Below are 22,962 nucleotides of genomic sequence, written 5' to 3' on the forward strand. Positions count from 1 at the left end.
GCAACCTTACGGTTACTAGTCCAACACTCTAACCACTAGGCTACACTGCCGCCCCACTAGGCTACACTACCGAGAACACAGAAGATGTTACGACATGCAGAAGGAAAACACCCAACGGAAAGTAAAACATCCCAGATTGGAGGACAGCAGATGTAAGTCATTTGAACAATTTGAATGTCAGCAGGGCAATAAGGATTATCAAGAATTTATCAAAAGTGGGTTTCAAACATTAATTGAGTTATCGTCAAACCAACGTGTGTGTGTGCAGATATAATGGTTGTTGAATGGTATAAATATGTTTCAGAGACGGTTTAGTGAAATGGATGTTTCAGAGACGGTTTAGTGAAATGGATGTTTCAGAGACGGTTTAGTGAAATGGATGTTTCAGAGACGGTTTAGTGAAATGGATGTTTCAGAGACGATTTAGTGAAATGGATGTTTCAGAGACGGTTTAGTGAAATGGATGTTTCAGAGACGGTTTAGTGAAATGGATGTTTCAGAGACGGTTTAGTGAAATGGATGTTTCAGAGACGGTTTAGTGAAATGGATGTTTCAGAGACGGTTTAGTGAAATGGATGTTTCAGAGACGGTTTAGTGAAATGGATGTTTCAGAGACGGTTTAGTGAAATGGATGTTTCAGAGACGGTTTAGTGAAATGGATGTTTCAGAGACGGTTTAGTGAAATGGATGTTTCAGAGACGGTTTAGTGAAATGGATGTTTCAGAGACGGTTTAGTGAAATGGATGTTTCAGAGACGGTTTAGTGAAATGGATGTTTCAGAGACGGTTTAGTGAAATGGATGTTTCAGAGACGGTTTAGTGAAATGGATGTTTCAGAGACGGTTTAGTGAAATGGATGTTTCAGAGACGGTTTAGTGAAATGGGTTTCAGAGACGGTTTAGTGAAATGGATGTTTCAGAGACGGTTTAGTGAAATGGATGTTTCAGAGACGGTTTAGTGAAATGGATGTTTCAGAGACGGTTTAGTGAAATGGAAAGACGGTTTAGTGAAATGATTTCAGAGACGGTTTAGTTAAATGGATGTTTCAGAGACGGTTTAGTGAAATGGATGTTTCAGAGACGGTTTAGTGAAATGGATGTTTCAGAGACGGTTTATGTTTTAAATGGATGGATGTTTCAGAGACGGTTTAGTTTAGTGAAATGGATGTTTCAGAGACGGTTTAGTGAAATGGATGTTTCAGAGACGGTTTAGTGAAATGGATGTTTCAGAGACGGTTTAGTAAAATGGATGTTTCAGAGACGGTTTAGTGAAATGGATGTTTCAGAGACGGTTTAGTGAAATGGTCGGAGCAGTGATGTGTGGTTTGTAAAAAACAAACAGAGCACAAGGAAGAAGGTTGGAAAAAGAAGGACAAGATAAAGGACTTCTGCAATTTCTTCACTCATTACAGGAATGTGCTTCAATGTTATAGGGTTTGATCCATGTTTGTTTGTATATGTGTGTGTAAGAAAGAGCGTTCACATAACAATCAGTGTGTGCATGTCCTAAAGTGGTTTGAGCGGTACGTGTAATCTGGATGTGTGCATGTATAAAGGTACAAACCTGCTTTGAGCAGAATTATCTGGTCGTTCTGACACAGGTCCATGAAGCCAGTGATGCGTTTGGCAAACTCCACCACGTACTGGATGGCATTGGTGATGTGGTGGGCACACTGCTGCCACATAAACTCTTCAGACTGGGAGAAATAGAGAAATCATAATTAAATACAACAATAATGCAAGACATTAGTGAGTAGCAGTGTATGTGTGTGTGTATGTGTGTGTGTGTGTGTGTGTGTGTCATCACCTTGCACTGGAAGTTGCGGGTCTCCTCAGGTGAGTACTGAATCCCACTGTATGTCAGCCTCTTCAGGTCGTCAGAACTGTACTGACTCGTCTCCAAGTGGGACTTGACCACACTCTGGGTGATACGCTCTGAAACAGAAACACACTCTGGGTGATACGCTCTGAAACAGAAACACACTCTGGGTGATACGCTCTGAAACAGAAACGGCACACTCTGGGTGATACGCCCTGAAACAGAAACACACTCTGGGTGATACGCTCTGAAACAGAAACGGCACACTCTGGGTGATACGCCCTGAAACAGAAACACACTCTGGGTGATACGCTCTGAAACAGAAACACACTCTTTGTGATACGCTCTGAAACAGAAACACACTCTGGGTGATACGCTCTGAAACAGAAACACACTCTGGGTGATACGCCTGAAACAGAAACACACTCTGGGTGATATGCCCCGAAACAGAAACACACTGGGTGATACTCCGAGAAACTGAAACACACTCTGGGTGATACGCCCCGAAACAGAAACACACTCTGGGTGATACGCCCAGAAACAGAAACACACTCTGGGTGATACGCCCCAAAACAGAAACACACTCTGGGTGATACGCCCTGAAACAGAAACACACTCTGGGTGATACGCTCTGAAACAGAAACGGCACACTCTGGGTGATACGCTCTGAAACAGAAACGGCACAATTTTGATGGTGATGTCAGTTGTAGAGATAGTAATAGATTTCGTACCTATATCCATAAGAGTGCAGTCATTGGCCAGTGGCTCCAGCAGAGCGGCTTGTGTGTGCGACAACATCTGGTACTCATGTTTGATTCCATTGGCGTCTGTGACATCCAGCAGATTCTGCTGCGGCGAGTTCTGATTGGACGAATTGTTAGAGGATGATGACGATGATGAAGAGTTTGAGGTGTTCCCGGTGCTTCCGCCGTGGCCTCCCAGCAGCTCCAGGCTGCAGTACTCGTGGGCCTCCTCCGGGGTCAAGGGCAGGTCAAACAGGTCGGGGATGTCATCCAGGTCACTCAGGGTGGAGCTGGAGCCGTCGCTGCTGTAGGGGTGACTGAGCTCCCTGTGCCTGTCCCCCTCGCTGTCTCCCCCTGCCACATCTTCCCTGGTCAGGGACAAACCCTGGTTTAGACATCCCTGGTTCACAACCTCCTGGTTCAGAACCTCTTGGTTCTTCTGGTGCTTCTGAACCTCCGAGTACAGGCTGTCTCGCTGCTTCTTAGACATACGGCCAAACTTCACCGCTGGAGGGAGACAAGGTAAGTATCAGAATGTACATATATCTATCTATATATAGTGCATTCGGAAAGTATTCCGACCCCTTCACTTTTTCCACATTTTGTTACGTTACAGCCTTTTTGTTTTTCCCCCCTTAGCAATCTACACGCAATACTCCATAATGACAAAGCAAAAACTGGCTTTTAGACATTTTTGCTAAATATCACATTTACATAAATATTCAGACCCTTTACTCAGTACTTTGTTGAAGAACCTTTGGCAGAGATTACAGACACAAGTCTTCTTGGATATGATGCTACAAGCTTTGCACACCTGTATTTTGGGAGTTTCTCCCATTCTTCTCTGCAGATCCTCTCAAGCTCTGTCAGGTTGGATGGGGAGCGTCGCTGCACAGCTATTTTCAGGTCTCTCCAGAGATGTTCAATCGCGTTCAAGTCCGGGCTCTGGCTGGGCCACTCAAGGACATTCAGAGACTTGTCCCGAAGCCACTGCTGCGTTGTCTTGGCTGTGCGCTTAGGGTCGTTGTCCTGTTGGAAGGTGAACCTTCGCCCCAGTCTGAGTTCCTGAGTGTACTGGAGCAGGTTTTCATCAAGGATCTCTCTGTACTTTCCTCCGTTCATATTTGCCTCAACCCTTACTAGTCTCCCAGTTTCTGCTGATGAAAAACATCCCCACAGCATGATGCTGCCACCACCATGCTTCAGCGTAGGGATAGTATCGGCCAGGTGATGAGCTTGAGATTCCTCAAGACGTGACGCTTGGCATTCAGGTCAGAGTTCAATCTTGGTTTCATCAGACCAGAGAATCTTGTTTCTCATGGTCTGAGAGCCCTTTAGGTGCCTTTTGGCAAATTCCAAGTGGGCTGTCATTTGCCTTTTACTGAGGAGTTGCTTGAGTCTGGCCATTCTACGATAAAGGCCTGATTGGTGAAGTGCTGCAGAGATGGTTGTCCTTCTGGAAGTTTCTCCCATCTCCACAGAGGACCTCTGGAGCTCTGTCACCTCCCTGACCAAGGCCCTTCTCCCCCGATTTCTCAGTTTGGCTGGGTGGCCAGCTCTAGGACTCTTGGTTGTTACAAACTTCTTCCATTTAAGAATGCTGGAGGGCACTATGTTCTTGAAGACCTTGAATGCTGTAGACATTTGTTGGTGCCCTTCCCCAGATCTGTGCCTCGACACAATCCTGTCTCGGCGCTCTACGGACAGTTCCTTCGACCTCATGGCTTGGTTTTCGCTCTGACATGCACTGTCAAATGTGGGACCTTATATAGACATTTTTATTTAATCCATTTTAGAGTAAGGCTGTAACGTAACAAAATGTGGGAAAAGTCAAGGGGTCTGAATACTTTTCGAATGCACTGTATAATACAGTATATCTGTGTGGAAATAAGTGTTGACTACCTGTCATGAGTTTTCCTCTGGGCTCCACGCACGTCTGTGTGTGTGTGTGACTCACCGTCCCGGCTCATGCCCAAAGCCAGACACTTCTGCAGTCTGCGGTTGCGGTTGGTTCGGTCAATAAGACAGTTTCTCTGGCGGGAACACGAGTACATGGCGTTGTTCTGCTGGCTGCGGCGGAAGAACCCCTACACAAAGGATGAGTCAAATGATTACATAATGTATATAATTCCACTATCATAAACCTACATGTTACAAAATTGAATAATTATTTCATTGATCACAACTAAGGATATTTTCAATTGCAGCTTGTCTTTGTTTCATATTGTTAAAGAACACATGAAGAAGGTAAAGAAGAAACCCAACTACTACTAGCTCACCTTGCAACCTTCGCAGGTAATGACCCCATAGTGAATACCTGAGGACTTGTCCCCACAGATCTTGCAGGGTATTACTTCTATTTGAGCTGGAGAGAGAGAGAGAGAGAGAGAGAGAGAGAGAGAGAGAGAGAGAGAGAGATTACAAAAGCTGTAAAGCTCAACCCATCAAGTGAGTTATTAAACCTGTATTAAAAGCTAATGAGAATCCATAAAAATATTACTGCCTTGCCAAGTCTACAGCTAGTAGATCTCAAAATAAGGGTATGAGTTGGGACTAATATGGCCGCACACAAACAACTCTCACTATTGAGTAACACCCCGACTGAGGCCAATCTCTCTTGGGGCCCGGCCAAGAGCTCAGATCATGACCAGATTTCATTGCATAATGTGTTGCAACGTTCACACATACATTATATAGACACACTGCAGGGCTAGCACTGGAAGATTCTGATACGATGGAGGGAGGACTATTTTCATTTGTCTCATTTAGAAAACCTTTGCGTTATCTGTCTCACCTTCTCTATTTGATTTTTTTAAGCAGTTTGAAATGTATCCCCTGTAAGAAATGTGCTCTATAAATACAGTTTGATTGATTGAATATTGGCATTTGCAACAGGTTTACAGGTTTCCACCTGGCATGTGGCTATGATCAACATCTTGTGAAGTGAGAGGCAGGCTGTCAGTTTGGCTCTGCCTTGCATGCTCTGAGTGTCATAGCAGCAGAATGAAAGGTATTCAAATGGACAAATATTGACTTTAATCATGCCTTATCTATGTGCCATATTTCATACTAACACAGATTGCCCCAGCACAGAGAATAATACAAGTAAACGTAGTATGCAATAAAAAAGAGTGGGGAAATTATTTGATTGAAGTGACTTTGAAACTGAACCTGGCCGTGTGTCTCTCATGCTGTCAGTCTGTCTGTGGACCTAGTGAGGTGAAAGCCAGAAATAGACATAGTCATGTGTCAGAAACCCAGTCCCCTCACACACTATCTTTCCCTCTCACATACAAGGGGCCCATATAAGGGCCTAAAATGGAGGGCAGTCGTATGTGAAGAAAAACTTGTTTTAGTTTAAACAGACGGAGCCGGTTGGCTATTTTACTTCACAGTAGCCATAGTACTACACGGAGACTGAAGCAACCAACTCATTCTTGTGATACGCTATCACTGCTCAATCTGCCAGTCTATTTAATGTTTGTGCCAAAGACAGAGATAACGAATCTGTGTAATTTATGAAGTATGGGATATGTAGTCCCGCATGGGATCTGTCGTCCTCTGAGAGGCAGACATATGAACCATGGGATCTGTCCTCTGAGAGGCAGTCCTCTGAGAGGCAGACATATGAACCATGGGATCTGTAGTCCTCTGAGAGGCAGACATATGGAAACTCATTTACCTCTCAGAGATTTAATGCATTGTTGTTGTGGCATTACATGTTGGAGAACGTCACTTTAAATTTGTTTGTTTTTCCCACTCTCTCTATGAAAAAAATGGTAAAAGTCTGCTGTTCTCTCCTCTAAGTAATGAAGAAAATACACAGAGTAACTGGGCCAGCTGCATGTAGGGCTGGGCGATATATTTAATGAATTAGAATGTATGTTTTTGCGCGATATTCAAAATACCTGTATTGCACGAATCCAGGTTTTAAAACACAATTATCTACGTTATTGTCATAGACTGTTCTCTCTGCTACCGCAAGGCAAGCGGTACAGAAGTGCCAAGTCTAGGTCCAAAAGACTTCTTCACAGCCTTTACCCCCAAGTCATAAGATTCCTGAACAGCTAATCAAATAGCTACCCCCCCCCCCCCCCCATTTTTACGCTGCTGCTACTCTCTGTTTATTATGCCTAGTCACTTTACATCTACCCACATGTACATATTACCACAATTACCTCGACTAAACTATGCCTCTGCACATTGACTCTGTACTGGTAACCCCTGTATATTGTCTCGCAACTGTTATTTAATTGTTGCTCTTTAATTAATTAATTAACTTTTTTTTTTTTTTTACTTCAGTTTATTTTAGTAAATACTTCCTTAACCAACAATGCAGTTTTAAGAAAAATAAGTGTTAAGGGCTTGTAAGTAAGCATTTCACTGTAAGGTCTACACCGGTTGTATTCTGCATATGTGACAAATACAATTTGATTTGGCATTCTGAGAAATAAGGTAGGGCATTTGATTTCAATATCTGAACAAAGTGGACAGGCTAGCATGCTACTCAAACAGTTGGAGACAGGTAGAAAGGGTGTGTTCATAACAATTAAAAGGCCTTGTTAGCTACTTCTGCCAAGTTAGCTAGCAAATAAATCCAATTTGACTAAACTTTTCATATAAATATTAGCTGGCTACTCCCTAGCACGTGGGTTTGTGTTTGAGAGATTATTCATGACACCTGTGTTCATTTTCTATAATGCATAATGCATGGTTCTGGTTAAACTTGTAACAAAAATGGCATTACCATAGACTGACTTTAAAACCAGATCAACGATTATTGCAAAAAAAGCAGGTTAAACTATGTTGATAAAATAATAGCATTATTAGTGGGTCTTATGGTTGTTTATAATTTAACCTATGTATAATTTCTCAAGTCCTGTATTCATTAGATTATTACTGACTGATTGAAATGCTGTGAATTTTACCTTTAATTGTACAACAAAGCTTATTTGGAGAAAACAATATATAATATATATATAACGTAGATCGTCCGACATGATTTTTAGGCCATATCGCCCAGCCCTAGCTGCGGGCATGTAATGGAAAGCATCTCCTGCCTTCTGCCCTCTCTTTTCTCTCCAATCCTCCGCTTGGTTATATAACTCGTCTGCTAGCATTTCACAAACACACTCGCTCAGTTATATAACCCTCATCTGCGAGCATTTCATAAACACTCCGCTCAGTTGTATAACTCTCGTCTGCGACCATTTCATAAACATACTTATTCAGGGAGGTCACTCTAGCTACCGCTCCGCCTCCTCTCTGCCGCTGCAGCTCCCATTGGCTGGGGTCGGACAGGGCCTGTAGGGGGTTGGTTGTGTGGGATATCGGTCAGGCACGGTAGCAGGTCATGCAATTCTGTCCTACTGACACACTTTCTCACCGAGGGGAGGGTAGGCAGGGGGTAGTCAGGCGCTTTCTCACTGTGTGAATAGGGCTCTCTACCCCAGGTTTTAAGGTGGAACTCAACTAGACATTGAGCCTCCGAAATGCACAGCTGTCTACTTAATATCCAGCAAATAAATAAGTAGATAATGATACAATAACATCTTAATTCTAAACAGTTGTTTGAAAGTGCTCTAATGAAAAGTATTCTTATTACTGTAGTTCCCACTGATATTCTTCAGCTCGATAAGCGTGAGTGAAAGAGTGAAGACTTGATAAACACTATGTAATGGATGAAATGAAAGACAACCGAAGGACACACCCATAAAGCCACTAGGTACGGTAGCTGGCTTGGTGCCAGTAGGACTATGCACTATCAGCTGTATGGCAGTATCATATCTGCTATCTAATCTGACAACTCTCTTTGAAATTGAGCTTCTGCTTCAACTAATTATGTTCTTGTCCCCAGTTTAAGGCAAGTCAGAAGATCAGAATAACACAGACCTCCATTTGTAACAGTTCTGCCATAACAAATATTTGCATATGTATTCAGACTCGAGAGATAAAATAAGATGGCCATCTGAAGCCTTATCTACAGAACTGCATCTTGTTTTAAAGCATGCCATGTTCTGCACAATAACAATAATCAGGGGGTACCGGTACCGAGTCAATGTGCAGGGGTACAGGTTAGTCGAGGTCATTTATACATGTAGGTAGGGGTAGAGTGACTATGCATAGATAATAAACAGCGAGTAGCAGCAGAGTAAAAACAAATGGGAGGGTAGGTACACACTACCCTCCGTAGCACGCTACAGTCAGATGCTGAGCAGTTGTCATACCAGGCGGTGATGCAACCGGTCAGGATTATCTTGATGGTGCAGCTGTAGAACTTTTATAGGATCTGGTGACCCATGTCAAATATTTTCAGTCTCCTGAGAGGGATAAAGTGTTGTCGTGCCCTCTTCACGACACGTCTTGGTGTGTTTTTACTATGATAGTTCGTTGGTGATTTGGACACCAAGGAACTTGAAACTCCAGTAGAGCCCTGTCAATGTTAATGGGGGCCTGTTCGGCCCTCCTTTTCCTGTAGTCCACGATCAGCTCTTTTGTCTTGCTCACATTGAGGGAGAGGTTGTTGTCCTGGCACCACACTGCCAGTTCTCTGACGTCCTCCCTATCGGCTTGCTCATCATTGTCGGTAATCAGGCCTACCACTGTTGTGTCGTCAGCAAACTTAATGATGGTGTTGGAGTCGTGTTTGGCCACACAGTCGTGGGTGAAAAGGGAGTACAGGAGGGGACTAAGCACGCACCCCTGAGGGGCCCCAGTGTTGAGGATCAGCGTGGCAGACGTGTTGTTGCCTACCCTTACTACCTGGGGCCGACCCGTCAGAAAGTCCAGGATTCAGTTGCAGAGGGAGGTGTTTAGCCCCAGGGTCCTTAGATTAGTGATGAGCTTTGTGGGCACTAGGGTGTTGAACGCGGAGCTGAATGACTGGTGAGAGTTGGGTGTCATCAGGGACTGACAGACTGGTGACATCATCACTCAACTTTGGCTGCCAGACCAATTCCCTTTCACTGGTGACTGATCCTCCTGACTGACCCAGCCAGCCACATTTCACTTTGTTTTTCATAGTAACACGCAAGTGCACACACAGAGACAGAGCGAGGGAGATAATACAACCTATGTCGACCAAAGGTCTACTCTGAGAAGATGACGTACTCATTGACTCTTAACACTCACACATTTAACTTAGGCTTATGAGTACAATACACACAGGCAACTGAGACAGGCTGAGTGCGCTCAATAAAACTTTTAAATTCCATTAACAAACTTGAACCACTTTTGTGCTTTTACTTCTTTCTTTTTACAATTCTGGGCAGGGCATGTTACAGTAAATGTTATGTAATGCCTGTGAAAAGCTTTGATCTGAGGGAAGTGGAATTCTATTGCAAATTAATCATTCAACATTAGGGTGTGTCCCAACTGAAGTGGCTTCCTTCCCTTTCTCCTCTCCATTTCCCTCAACCAACACTGATGGGAAAGAACTGGACTTGTGAAAGCCAACTCCCAGTAGGTATTCATATGGCTTGCATATTTCCTGTGTTTTCAAATCAGTGCAGGGGGCCATAGAAAACAGAGATAGTGTTACCTACTAGACCACCCTTCTGTAGGCAAACCAAACAGTATCACATTACATGAAACATAATGAGCAGTTATTGCTGCATACAAGGCCCCTCTAGTCAAGTCCCTAGGAGTTTGTTGCCTGTTGTGTCACACAAGGTGAAGGACAGTGTAACAGATCCTTTCCTAATGGAGGTCAGTTTACCACTCACTCTCCACTCACAAAACAAATTATTATTTGCACTTTGGCTGTGCAATAAGTATTTAAATCAACTCTGATCTGACATGGAATGCAAATATTACCACGTAGTACTAAAATCCATTAGAGGGGGAGTTACTGCACAGGTGTGAAGCTGTGTGAAGCTGTGCTGGTGACAGATTGTTAATGACATGTAAAAGAGTGAAAAACTAGTCACTAATCACAAAAAGAGGAAGAGCAACACGCAATAAAACTATTAACAATAAAAAGGTGCAAAATAAATTCTTTGCCAAAATTATTCCATAGACAAACAAAAGGTTAAAAAAAACTATACAAACAAAAAACAAAAAGGAATTCTCTTTAGGTCTCAGCAAACGAGAGACTTCTTAAAATGGTATTTTCAGTCCAGTGAGCCAAAGAACTGGGGTTGTTTACATTTCAATATCCTGCCAGCCAGTGGAACTACCCTCTATAAGCCCAAAAAATCTCCCTCCCTCCCTCCCTCCCTCCCTCCCTCCCTCCCTCCCTCCCTCCCTCCCTCCCTCCCTCCCTCCCTCCCTCCCTCCCTCCCTCGCTCGCTCTACAAACAGATTAGGAACAGAGTACCCTCACTATGCCAAAAGCCCTCAATCCAAACAAACACTAAATACTATAATTCATAAAAGAAAATATACATTTTATATGCTACAATAGCAATATATGTCTATCAGTTACTATGTTGTTACATTGTTGTGACAGCCGCAGACTGTAACTGTAACAAGTCTTGGTATGCCTTTTGATTGCAGTAATATTGTTGCAATTTTAGAGGCGGCATCGTGAGAAGACAATCAGCAACAAAAGTAGCAGTAGCTGAACATTGCCGCAATTCAGAACCTTTTAATCACAATCTTTCTGTTTGTTCATTTTTTTCAATCATGTCTACTATTTTGGCTGAGTCTCTCTCTCTCTCTCTCTCTCTCTCTCTCTCTCTCTCTCCCTCTCTTGTTGCAATTCTAGAGGCGACATCGTGAGAAGACAATCAGCAACAAAAGTAGCAATAGCTGAACATTGCCGCAAATCAGAACTTTTTAATCACAATCTTTCTGTTTGTGAATTTTTTTCAATAATGTCAACTATTTTGGCTGTCTCTCTCCCTACCTCTCGCTCTCATCCCTCCTTCTTTCCCTCCTTCTCTCCCTCCCCTCCCCCACTCCCGAGCTGCCCAGTGACACGATCCTACCGGACAAGCTAAATGCCTCGAGCCAAGAAACACTGAACCATGCATAAGAGCACCAGCTGTTCTGGAAGACTGTGTGATCACGCTCTCCATATCCACTGTGAGTAAGACCTTTAACATCTCTGCGGACCGAACGGGATTAAATTAGCGGGATTAAATTCGACAACATACGGTGATCGCTACATAAATAGTCATATTAAACATTAATGAAAATACAAGTGTCTCACATATTTTGAAAGCCTAGAATCTTGCTAATCAAACTGCGTTGTCAGATTTAAAAAAGGATTTACTGCGAAAGAATACGATGCGATTATCTGAGGACAGAGCCCCATAAAAAAAAACTATTTCAACCAGCACAGGTGTGCAGGGTTGCCTAGTGGTTTGAATGTTGGACTAGTAACCAGAAGGTTGCAAGTTCAAATCCCCGAGCTGACAAGGTACAAATCTGTCATTCTGCCCCTGAACAGGCAGTTAACCCACTGTTCCTAGGCCGTCATTGAAAATAAGAATTTGTTCTTAACTGACTTGCCTAGTTAAATAAAGGTAAATCATAAATTGTTTACCTTTGACAATCTTCCTCTGTTTGCAATCCCAATGCTCATTGTTACACAATGAATGGTCTTTTGTTTGATAAAATCAATTTCTATAGCCTAACACAAACATTTTGTGAACCGCTTGTGTCGTGAATTCCGTCTCATTCAATTTTCGACGAAACATTCGATGTAAATACACACACTAAACGTGACTTTTCCAGTCATGTTTCGTTTCATTGCAATCAACTGGTTGTTTGTAACACAACCAAACGTGATGCGTCATTTCGCAGGGTGTATTGACTGAAAGAAACCGATTTGAAGACAACAAGTAATGACATCATTGTGCACCAATGATATGACCGCTGTTTCATTGATTGACTGTATTTTAACCCAATGACCACTGATTGTCTTGAAATCTAGCTGGGTAGATAGCCAATAAGCTGAGGTAAATGGCAATATGTAATGGTTATGTGTTGGAAGACCAACCCATGTAGTAAACTCCGGCGTAAAGAGGGTCATTCACCATTGAAGATTCATACTGGAAGGAGCGCATGTTACGCACAGCACTATTTTGGTAAAGCGCATCTTCAGCTGTTTATATATCAATCAGTATGGCGACTAAGTCAGGGAAAGCTAAATCTAAGTCTAGATATACAGATGTACACACAATTTTAAAAGAAATTGATCGGGAAAGTGAGACAGATTGTTGGAGGACGATTAATTTAGCTAGCATAGCATTGATTCCCAAATGGAGGAATATTTTTTTGAACGGAGAGGACATCGGTTTGGACTGGTAAGTTCTTCTCATGCTAATGCCGTTGTTTGAAATTAATAATATAAAATATTATTTGTGATTTTTTTAAATTTTAGTAGCATATATAAAAATGTAATGTGTAATGTAAAATGTGTAAAGTACACGTTGGCTATACATTGTGGGTGGGGGTATGTTTGTATGTATGTGTATGACCCATAGCCTATGTTTGTGTGTGTATATATATATATATAAACATATTGTGGATTAGAGGGAGCATGGCCGAGATGCGTGTGTCTGCCACTCCACCCCACCCCCACATGAAATAGCCTATTTGAGGCTGTTGAGGGTGTTTAAGTGAAATGGAGACAGTAGATCTAGCTGGTCTGTCATAATATAAATGAGACAGTAGATCTAGCAGGTCTATAATAATATATTCAAACTTATGTTCCCTGTACTCTGTATACAGTGGTGCAAAAAAATATTTAGTCAGCCACCAATTGTGCAAGTTCTCCCACTTACAAAGATGAGAGGGGCCTGTAATGTTCATCAAAAAAATCCAGAAAATCACATTGTAGGATTTTTTCTGAATTTATTTGCAAATTATGGTGGAAAATAAGTATTTGGTCACCTACAAACAAGCAAGATTTCTGGCTCTCACAGACCTATAACTTCTTCTTTAAGAGGCTCCTCTGTCCTCCACTCATTACCTGTATTAATGGCACCTGTTTGAACTTGTTATCAGTATAAAAGACACCTGTCCACAACCTCAAACAGTCACACTCCAAACTCCATTATGGCCAAGACCAAAGAGCTGTCAAAGGACACCAGAAACAAAATTGTAGACCTGCACCAGGCTGGGAAGACTGAATCTGCAATAGGTAAGCAGCTTGGTTTGAAGAAATCAACTGTGGGGGCAATTATTAGGAAATGGAAGACATACAAGACCACTGATAATCTCCCTCGATCTGGGGCTCCACGCAAGATCTCACCCAGTGGGGTCAAAATGATCACAAGAACGGTGAGCAAAAATCTCAGAACAACACGGGGGGACCAAGTGAATGACCTGCAGAGAGCTGGGACCAAAGTAACAAAGCCTACCATCAGTAACACACTACGCCGCCAGGGACTCAAATCCTGCAGTGCCAGACGTGTCCCCCTGCTTAAGCCAGTACTGGGGCATGGACCAACTGCAATAAATGACTACAACAAGAGCATGGGACGTGTGGACCTGTCAGATGCGCTGATAGGCTATTATAATGTTCTCCATAAGACGATGAAATGGAAAAAGACCTTCTTCTATCATTTCATCGACATTGCTGTGGTGAATGCATTCATCCTACACAAGGAAATGGCTAAGAGCTGTGGAAAGCCCCCATCTCACAGCTAGCCTTCAGAGAGCTGCTCATCAAGGAGCTTGCTGGCTACAGCACCACTGCACCACGTTCTGGCCCCTCTACCTCTGTCGCTTCTGCTCCTGCAACAAGTGGTGTTCATTTGCCCAAATTTATTATGGATGTGCCTCAGGGCCAAAAGGGCACAGCATGGAGGCGTCGCTGTGTTCTTTGCTAAATGAAGTCCCCCATCACCTGCACCACATGCTTGGTGACCCTCTGCTTTACAGCAGAAAGAGACTGCTATGGCACCTGGCATCAGCAGCACAATATTGTGTAGAGCAGGGGTGTCAAAGTCAAATGGACGGAGGGCCAAATAAAAAATTTAGCTACAAGCCGAGGGCCGGACTGTTCGAATGTTCATTGAAAATTTTTTAAATGACGCATATAGTCTAGTGAACCTAATTGAACCTACTGAAAACCTAACAAATATATTCCAATATGATCAGATAAATAAAGCAATATTTTCTTATGGCTCTGTCAGTAATCTTTAATTTTCAACAGACACAAAAGACAAATTTCCTTTATATAAAAATCCCCATAACATGAACATTAAATGAAAGAAACCGGTATTCAAGGCACCATCAGTAGCCTATATTTTCTATTTTAGCAAAAGTGGGCTAAATTTACTTCAAAGAAAAAAACAATAATAGCAATTTTCTATCATCCACTCAACTGAAATATTTTTAAAATATAATTGGATTGAAATACAATAAAATAAAGTGCAAAAATCTATTAATCAAAAACAACACTTTGTTTAAGGAGAAGTAACATGCAGTGAAAACAAATATTAAACTTTAACTTTTAAACTTGAACTGAGTAAAAACTCTAAATATGTGATTGCACAGTAATGTTCACTTGTTTGAGGTTGAGGGTGATACTTGGTGGTGTCCCATCTTTTCCACAAGTTCATCAATGTTCGGGGTAAGGCTCTGAGCTGAGGAAATCCTCAGAATTGAGTGGAGGTGTTCAGCAGTAAGTCGACTTCTGTGTGATGTTTTGTTCAGGTTCATCAAAGAAAAAAGTTGTTCACACAGGTATGTGCTGCCAAACATAGACAACGTTTGAGCAGCCTGGATGCGCAGCTGGGGCATTGTGTCGGGGAGGAAACGGGCGAACTCCGCAGCACCCACTGCCGCATATTTTGCCCTCAGTGCATCATTGCATTGGAGGTCAATCAACTCCATTTGGAGGTTTGGTGGTGAGCTTTCCACGTCAACAGCAAATGGGTTACCGAGCAGTTCCAACCTGCTTTTTTGTGCTTCAAAGTCAGCAAATCGGCGTCGAAAGTCAGCGGCAAGCATACCTATTTTATCAGCCAACTGTGCGCTCGGGAACGCACTGGTAGAGAGCTTCTCTTTCATGGTCTGGCAGCTGGGAAAGTGGCTCAAATTTTCTTTCCGCATCTGCGTCTCCCACAGAGTCAGTTTGGTTTTAAATGCCTTCACTGTACTGTACATATCAGAGATGACATGATCCCGACCCTGCAGCTGCAAGTTCATTGCATTCAGATGACTCGTAATGTCACACAGAAAAGCCATTTCACACAGAAACATTTCGTCTCGGAGTTGTGTTGTGTCTTTCCCTTTGCTGTCCAAGAACAGACAAATCTCCTCACGAAGCTCGAAACATCTTTGAAGCACCTTTCCCTGGCTTAGCCATCGCACCTCTGTGTGATAAGGCAAATCACCATGCTCCGTTTCTAACTCCGTCAGAAATGCCTTGAACTGGCGGTGATTCAAACCTTTGGCTCTGATAAAGTTAACTGTGCGCGTGATGATGCTCATTACATGCTCCATTTTCAAGGCTTTACCGCACAACGCTTCCTGGTGTATGATACAATGATAAGCTGTCAGCTCACCTGTCGCGTTTTCCTCTTGCATCTTTTCCCGTATCTTCGCCACCAGTCCGCTCCTGTGTCCACACATCGCAGGTGCTCCGTCGGTTGTCAAACCCACGAGTTTTTCCCAAGGCAGCTCCATCTCATTTACACATCTTGACACCTCTTCATACAAATCATGCCCCGTAGTTGTGCCATGCATAGGACGTAAAGCCAAAAACTCCTCTGTCACGCTTAGGCTGGAGTCCACTCCGCGGATGAAAATTGACAACTGGGCAATGTCAGAAATGTCGGTGCTCTCATCCACAGCCAAGGAATATGCAATGAAATCTTTTCCCTTTTTCACAAGCTGCTCTTTTAGATTGATGGACAACTGGTCTACTCTCTCGGCAATGGTGTTTCTGCTCAGACTCACATTTAAAAAGAGTTGCCTTTTTCTGGGCAAACTTCGTCACAAACTTTAATCATGCAGTTTTTGATGAAATCCCCCTCCGTAAATGGCCGGGCTGATTTAGCGATCTCTTCTGCCAAAATAAAACTGGCCTTGACAGCAGCCTGGCCTTGTGATTTGGCTTTTTTGAACAGAGCCTGTCGAGATTTGAGGCCTCGTTTTAATTCCTCTGCCTTTTGTAGCCTTTGTTCCATGTCCATATTCTTGTTTTTGTCCGCGTGTTTCGTTTCATAATGTCGTCTCAGATTATACTCTTTCAGTACCGCCACACTTTCTCCACACAGAAGACACACAGGTTTTCCAGCTACCTCCGTGAACATATACTCCGACTCCCACCTTGTTTGAAACCCCGGTTCTCAGTGTCCACCTTCCGTTTTGCCATTTTTGATGGGTATCTGAAAGTTAATTTTACTGTGATGCTGACGACTGCTGTGCCAATAAATATTGAAATGAAGCAGCCTACTGCTCGGTGCGTCACCGTTGCATTGTGGGAAATGTAGTATTGGTGCGTGTAAAAGATCTGCGGGCTGCCGGCTTGCTGCGGTCTGCGGGCCGGTTCTAATAATAAATCAAGATCATCCCAGGGGCCGTAAAAAACCTTCTCGCGGGCCGGATGTGGCCCGCGGGCCTTGACTCTGACATATGTGGTGTAGAGGACTGATGGGCTTCCAAATATTGAAAGTGTTATTTTGTAAATGTATATATTTTTTTTCATGTTTTTTTCTCCATTTTTTGTGGGGGTGTGTTTGAATACCATTTTGGTATTTTGTATATAGTTATTCCATTCAAAATGTATAACTTCACCAATTTGGCCACTTGGGTACATTTGGGCTACTTGTGTGGGACACCTGGGTGACTTCATGATAAATGTCATGTAGCACACACATTTTGGAAGTTATCATTCTGACACTTTGCACAAGTACTGTTGCCCTCTTACATTTTCCACTGAAATTGTCCCCATCATCCTATCTGAATGTTTGTTTTGTCTTGTTCATTTTAAAGATAATGATATAACAATAAAAAAAACGTATGTTTTTTTCATTGTATTATCTAAACCAGATCTATTGTGTTTTATTCTCCTACAATTCAATTCACATTTACACAAACTTCAGAGTGTTTTCTTTCAAATGAAACCAAGAATATGCATATCCTTGGTTCTGGGCCTGAGCTACAGGCAGTTAGATTTGGGTATGTCTTCAGGCGTAGGGGGGTAGCTGTAAGAGGTTTAAATAGGTTAACATTCACAAGGCCGCAGAGCCAGACAGATTACCAGGGTGCATACTCAGAGCATGCACTGACCAGCCAACAAGTGTCTTCACTGACATTTTCAATCTCTCCCGAACCCAGTCTGTAATGCCTACATGTTTCAAGCAAACCATCATAGTCCCTGTGCCCAAGAACGCCAATGTAACCTGTCTAAATGACTATCACCCTGTAACACTCACATATGTAGCCAAGAAATGCTTTAAAAGGATAGACATGGCTCACATCAACACCATCCTCCCAGACACCATGGACCCACTTGAATTTGTCTACCACCCCAATAGATCCACAGATGACGCAATCTCGATTGCATCCACACTGCTCCTTCCCGTGTGGACAAAAAGAACACCTACGCGAGAATGCTGTCCATTGACTGCATCTCAGCGTTCAACACCATGGTGCACTCCAAGCTCATCACTAAGCTATGGGTCATTGGACTGAACACCTCCCTCTGCAACTGGATCCTTGACTTCCCAGGTGGTGAGTGTAGGCAGCAACACATCCGTCACGCTGACCCTCAACACAGGGGCCCCTCATGGGTGTGCGTTTAGTCCCCTCCTGTACTCCCTGTTCACCCACGACTCCAACACTATCATAAATTTTGCCAACAATATGACGGTGGTTTGATCTAATTTGGGGTGGCAGGTAGCCTAGTGGTTAGAGCATTGGGACAGTAAACGAAAGGTTGCTAGATCGAATCCCCGAGCTGACAAGGTAAAAATCTTTCGCTCTGCCCCTGAACAAGGCAGTTAACCCACTGTTACTAGTCCATCATTGTAAATAAGTTATTTGTTCTTAACTGACTTGCCTAGTTAAATAAAGTTTAATACAAAAAAAATAATCACTGATGACAATGAGGAGGGCAATATGGTCTATGGGTGATTCACGATATATACAGTATCAGTCAAAAGTTCTGACACACCTACTCATTTTTCATCATTTTTACTATTTTCTACATTGTACAATAATAGATATATAATCAAAACTATGAAATAACACATACAGAATCATGTTGTAACCAAAAAAGTGTTAAACAAATCAAAATATACTTCATACTTCAGATTCTTCAAAGTAGCCACCCTTTGCCTTGATGACAGCAAGCGGTACCAATGCACCAAGTCTAGAACCAACAGGACCCTGAACAGCTTCTGCCCCAAGCCATAAGACTGCTAGTTAGTTAAGTAGCTAACCAAATAGCTTCCCGGATCTGCATTGACCCTTTGTGCAATAAGGTTTTTTAACTCATCACATACGCTGCTGCTGCCGTTTACGATCTGTCACTTTACTTCTAGTTATATAAATGGTACCCCTTGTGTATAGCCAAGTTATCGTTACTCATTGTGTATCTATTATTACGTGTTTCACTTTTCTATTATTTCTTTCTCTTTTTGCATTTTTTGGGAAGGGCCCCGATGTAAGCATTTCATTGTTAGTCCACACCTGTTGTTTACAAAGCATGTGAAGAATAAAATTACATTGAACTTACTTTACCAGTTGTATGTGCGGCTTGTCCTTCAGCTGCTCAAAAGTTGAGACAAAATATCAACAGAAAAGTATTGTTAACCTGACTTTTTAGTGAGCTGGTAGGTATTTGGTTGGTTAGGCACTAAGGTAAAGTTAGTTTTTTATTGGGTATTCAGTTTTCTCTTGTTAAAAGCTATTGAAACAAGCATTCTATGATAATGAAAATTGTATATTCTGAATCAGGGGGAGGATGGAGAGCATTTTTTGTTAGTGTTAAAAAAAATTGATTCAGATTTCAATCTTAAAAAAAAAAAAGTAAGAATTAAAAAAAAAATCAATCCTTCCCTGATTCAGAATATTCCATTTTCATTGTCATGTTATGCTTGGTTCAATTGCTATTGATGAAAGAAAACCAAATATCCCCCCAAAAGTAAAGTTAACAATACTTTCCTGTGGATATTTTGTCTCAAATTTCAAGTAGCTGAAAGACAGCCCGCTTAGACAACCAGTATAGTTGATTTACCTTTATTTCAACAGAGAAGTCATATTGAGACTAAGGTCTCTTTGTGCAGGGTTCATTTGTAAATCTGCTTCCTGTTGACTATAGAGGTAAGCTTTGTTTCTGTAAAAGAAAAAAAGCTCAATTTAAATCTTAGCTTCTTAACAAGCTCATTCATATGTTTTTTAAATGTTAAATCATGGTCAATCCAAATACCAAGGTATTTGTATGCAGGGCCGGTTCAATTATATAACTATCCAATGAGTGAAATTGTAATCAATTTGAGACAATTTTATGACAATTTGAAAACAACATATATTTACTTTTGCCCGTATTAAGCATTAGATGTAAGTTCAAATGTCATTTTATTCAACATTCAGGCTTGTAAGGAACATTTAAACGATTTTGCACAAACATGTTTCAGGCTGTATACCAATAAATTTTGTATAACAGCCTAATTAATCAGACTTTACAACCCTTTCCAACATTGTTCACACATTTAACCTAAACATGATTTTATTATGAAAAATATATATATATTATTATATATATATATATATATATATATATATATATATATATATATATATATATATATATATATATATATATATATATATATATATATATATATATATATATATATTATAAGCATTTTCATTAGTTACAGAAAACTCTTCAGCCTACAGCCAAAGAATTCCTATAATATTCGGAGGCAGTGGTGCACCTGGTAAGAGTAGCCAGATTATCCAGACAGACTGAAGCAACATGAGAGATTAAGGTGAGAGCCTACGCACTTGAAAAGGAAAGCAGTTGCACTTTTAGCTAAAGTAATTGACATTTCAATAGCTTTCGATGCATTGTTTCTAGGCAAAATGAACATAGGATATATGTGACATTGAAAAGTCTACAAAGTATGGTAATTTGAATATGAATGATAATAATTCATTTACCTCTCATGTTGAATATTTATCGTTTCTGGATCAATGAATTTGCCTTCATGTGGGTTGTAAATTGAATACAAATATCTGTAAAACTGTTGAAAGACCAGCATTTGCTGGCACGTAAAAAAACTTCTTTAGCCTAATGAACTAGATCATATTTTTTCAGAAAATAAGGCAAAAATCAGCGAGGAGAGTCTTGCGACAGTTAATTAAATGCAAAGATATTCGACAGTTCAAGTTGCATGTTTTCCTGTTTGTCTCGATCCACTATTTCGGTAGCTTCTTGACAGAATATTCCCACGGTGGTTTAGCTTGGCTTGCAAGGTTCCAAGGTTCTTGCAAGGTTCTCAGTCTACCCTGCTAACCTACTTCTCAAAGCGTGGACGAACTCACTCCGGAGGTCCCCTTGTAGTTCTCGCGGCCGCGCGCACGCGGGATCGAGTTTTAAGGAGGATTGTCGATGGGAACTTTTCAGAATGGTGCGAACACAACAATGTATATATGATCCACTGTAAAGAACAACAACAATTAACACTTTAACTCATGTAGTCATGTGGGTTTTAAAAACAGTTTTTTTTGCCTGCATTTTTCATAAATCAGCATTTGTTTTTGCAAGGCAGTTTGTTCTGCACGTGTATCACATGACAACATTACGGTAAAATGGGCAGCGCTATGCTAAGAAAAACATGTTGTGATGATTCCTTCTGATTCGGTGCCATTCACAGGGTTAGAGCTGAGTGGGGATTGTGCTATGTGATGCAAGGTTCTGGCAGCTTAGTTATGAAACAGGGAAAAGGCAGATAAATCAAAGTAGGTTAGAGGAGCAACACTCGAGTGCGTGGAGCCTGCAGCCACACAACCCTCAGCCTATCGTCACCTGTGTCTTTCTCTCCTCCTTTTCCCACTCTCTCTATGTGACTTTCTCCTCCACTCTCTCTGTTTTCCCTACACCAACAGGTAGTTATTTTCCACCTCCCTCTTTTTCCTTCCTCTATATATCCCTTCTGCATAAAAAAAAGATTGTTTCATGTTTATTTAATATCTCTGATCTTCTCTTCAATGCAACTCTTGTCCTTATCTCATCTTTCTGTCTTCTATCTCCTTTAGATGTTTCATTTCAGTTGCTGATATTACATCAGGTATATTGTTCCAACTTTTATAGCATAATCATACATCTCTCTTTTCGCTCATCTGTATCCTTCATTCATTTCTCTCTATCCTCCAGCTCTCATTCTCTCTCTCCCTTCTCTCCTGACCCTCTTCCATAGCCCCTCTGTTCTCTGTCTCCCTTGACAACCATGGTGACACACTGATCTGAAGACTTACATAACCACAGAACAACTCAGTTAGAGGGGAGGGCGGGGGAGGGCGGGAGGGAGAGAGATGTCTCCAACATGGCTGGGAGGCATACAAGCAGACATGTTTTCTAGTCTCTTGAAAAGGAGAGAAAGAGAGTGAAATACACAGGGAGAAATATGCAAAGAGAAAATATATAAAATAAGAGAGAGTGAACCAGAAAGAAAGAGAGAGAGAGAGAGAGAGAGAGAGAGAGAGTGAACCAGAAGGACAGAAAGAGAGAGCGAGAGAGAGAGAGAGAGCGAACCAGAAGGACAGAGAAAGAGAAAGAGAGAGCGAGAGAGAGAGAGAGAGAGTGAGTGAACCAGAAGGACAGAAAGAGAGAGAGGGAGAGAGTGAACCAGAAGGACAGAAAGAGAGAAAGAGAGAGCGAACCAGAAGGACAGAGAAAGAGCGAGAGAGAGTGAGAGTGAGAGTGAGAGTGAGAGCGAGAGCGAGAGTGAGAGTGAGAGCGAGAGCGAGAGAGAGAGAGTGAACCAGAAGGACACAGAGAGAGACAGAGAGAGAGAGAGAGAGTGAGTGAACCAGGACACAGAGAGAGACAGAGAGAGAGAGAGGGAGCCAGAAGGACACAGAGAGAGAGAGAGAGAGAGAGAGAGAGAGAGTGAACCAGAAGGACAGAGAGAGAGGGAGAGAGAGAGTGAACCAGAAGGACACAGAGAGAGAGAGAGAGAGAGAGAGAGAGAGAGAGAGAGTGAACCAGAAGGACACAGAGAGAGACAGAGATCCTGCAAGAAACCTGGTATAGAGGAGACAGACCCACTGGATGCCCTCTAGGTTACAGAGAGCTGGTAGTCCCATCCACCAAACTACCAGGTGTGAAACAGGGAAGGGACTCAGGGGGTATGCTAATTTGGTATAGAGCAGACCTAACTCACTCCATTAAATTAATCAAAACAGGAACATTCTACATTTGGCTAGAAATTCAAAAGGAAATTATCCTAACAGAGAAAAATGTCCTCCTGTGTGCTAACTATATC

At 42.0% G+C, this 22,962-nt stretch overlaps 1 protein-coding gene across 1 annotated transcript; it reads right to left on the bottom strand.

The window, feature by feature from the left end:
- Positions 1-1,562: 1,562 nt before the first annotated feature.
- On the bottom strand, positions 1,563-21,039 carry LOC135534133 (nuclear receptor ROR-beta-like; the record flags this gene model as incomplete). Its single annotated transcript, XM_064961259.1, has 6 exons — positions 20,636-21,039; positions 4,840-4,925; positions 4,518-4,647; positions 2,549-3,067; positions 1,806-1,933; positions 1,563-1,695 (listed from the first exon to the last, which is right to left on the bottom strand). Coding segments are annotated over exons 1-6 (1,003 nt in total), but the record flags the coding sequence as incomplete, so codon positions are not given.
- Positions 21,040-22,962: the final 1,923 nt, after the last annotated feature.

This window comes from Oncorhynchus masou, unplaced genomic scaffold, assembly GCF_036934945.1.
Source record: "Oncorhynchus masou masou isolate Uvic2021 unplaced genomic scaffold, UVic_Omas_1.1 unplaced_scaffold_3059, whole genome shotgun sequence".
NCBI lineage: Eukaryota > Metazoa > Chordata > Actinopteri > Salmoniformes > Salmonidae > Oncorhynchus > Oncorhynchus masou.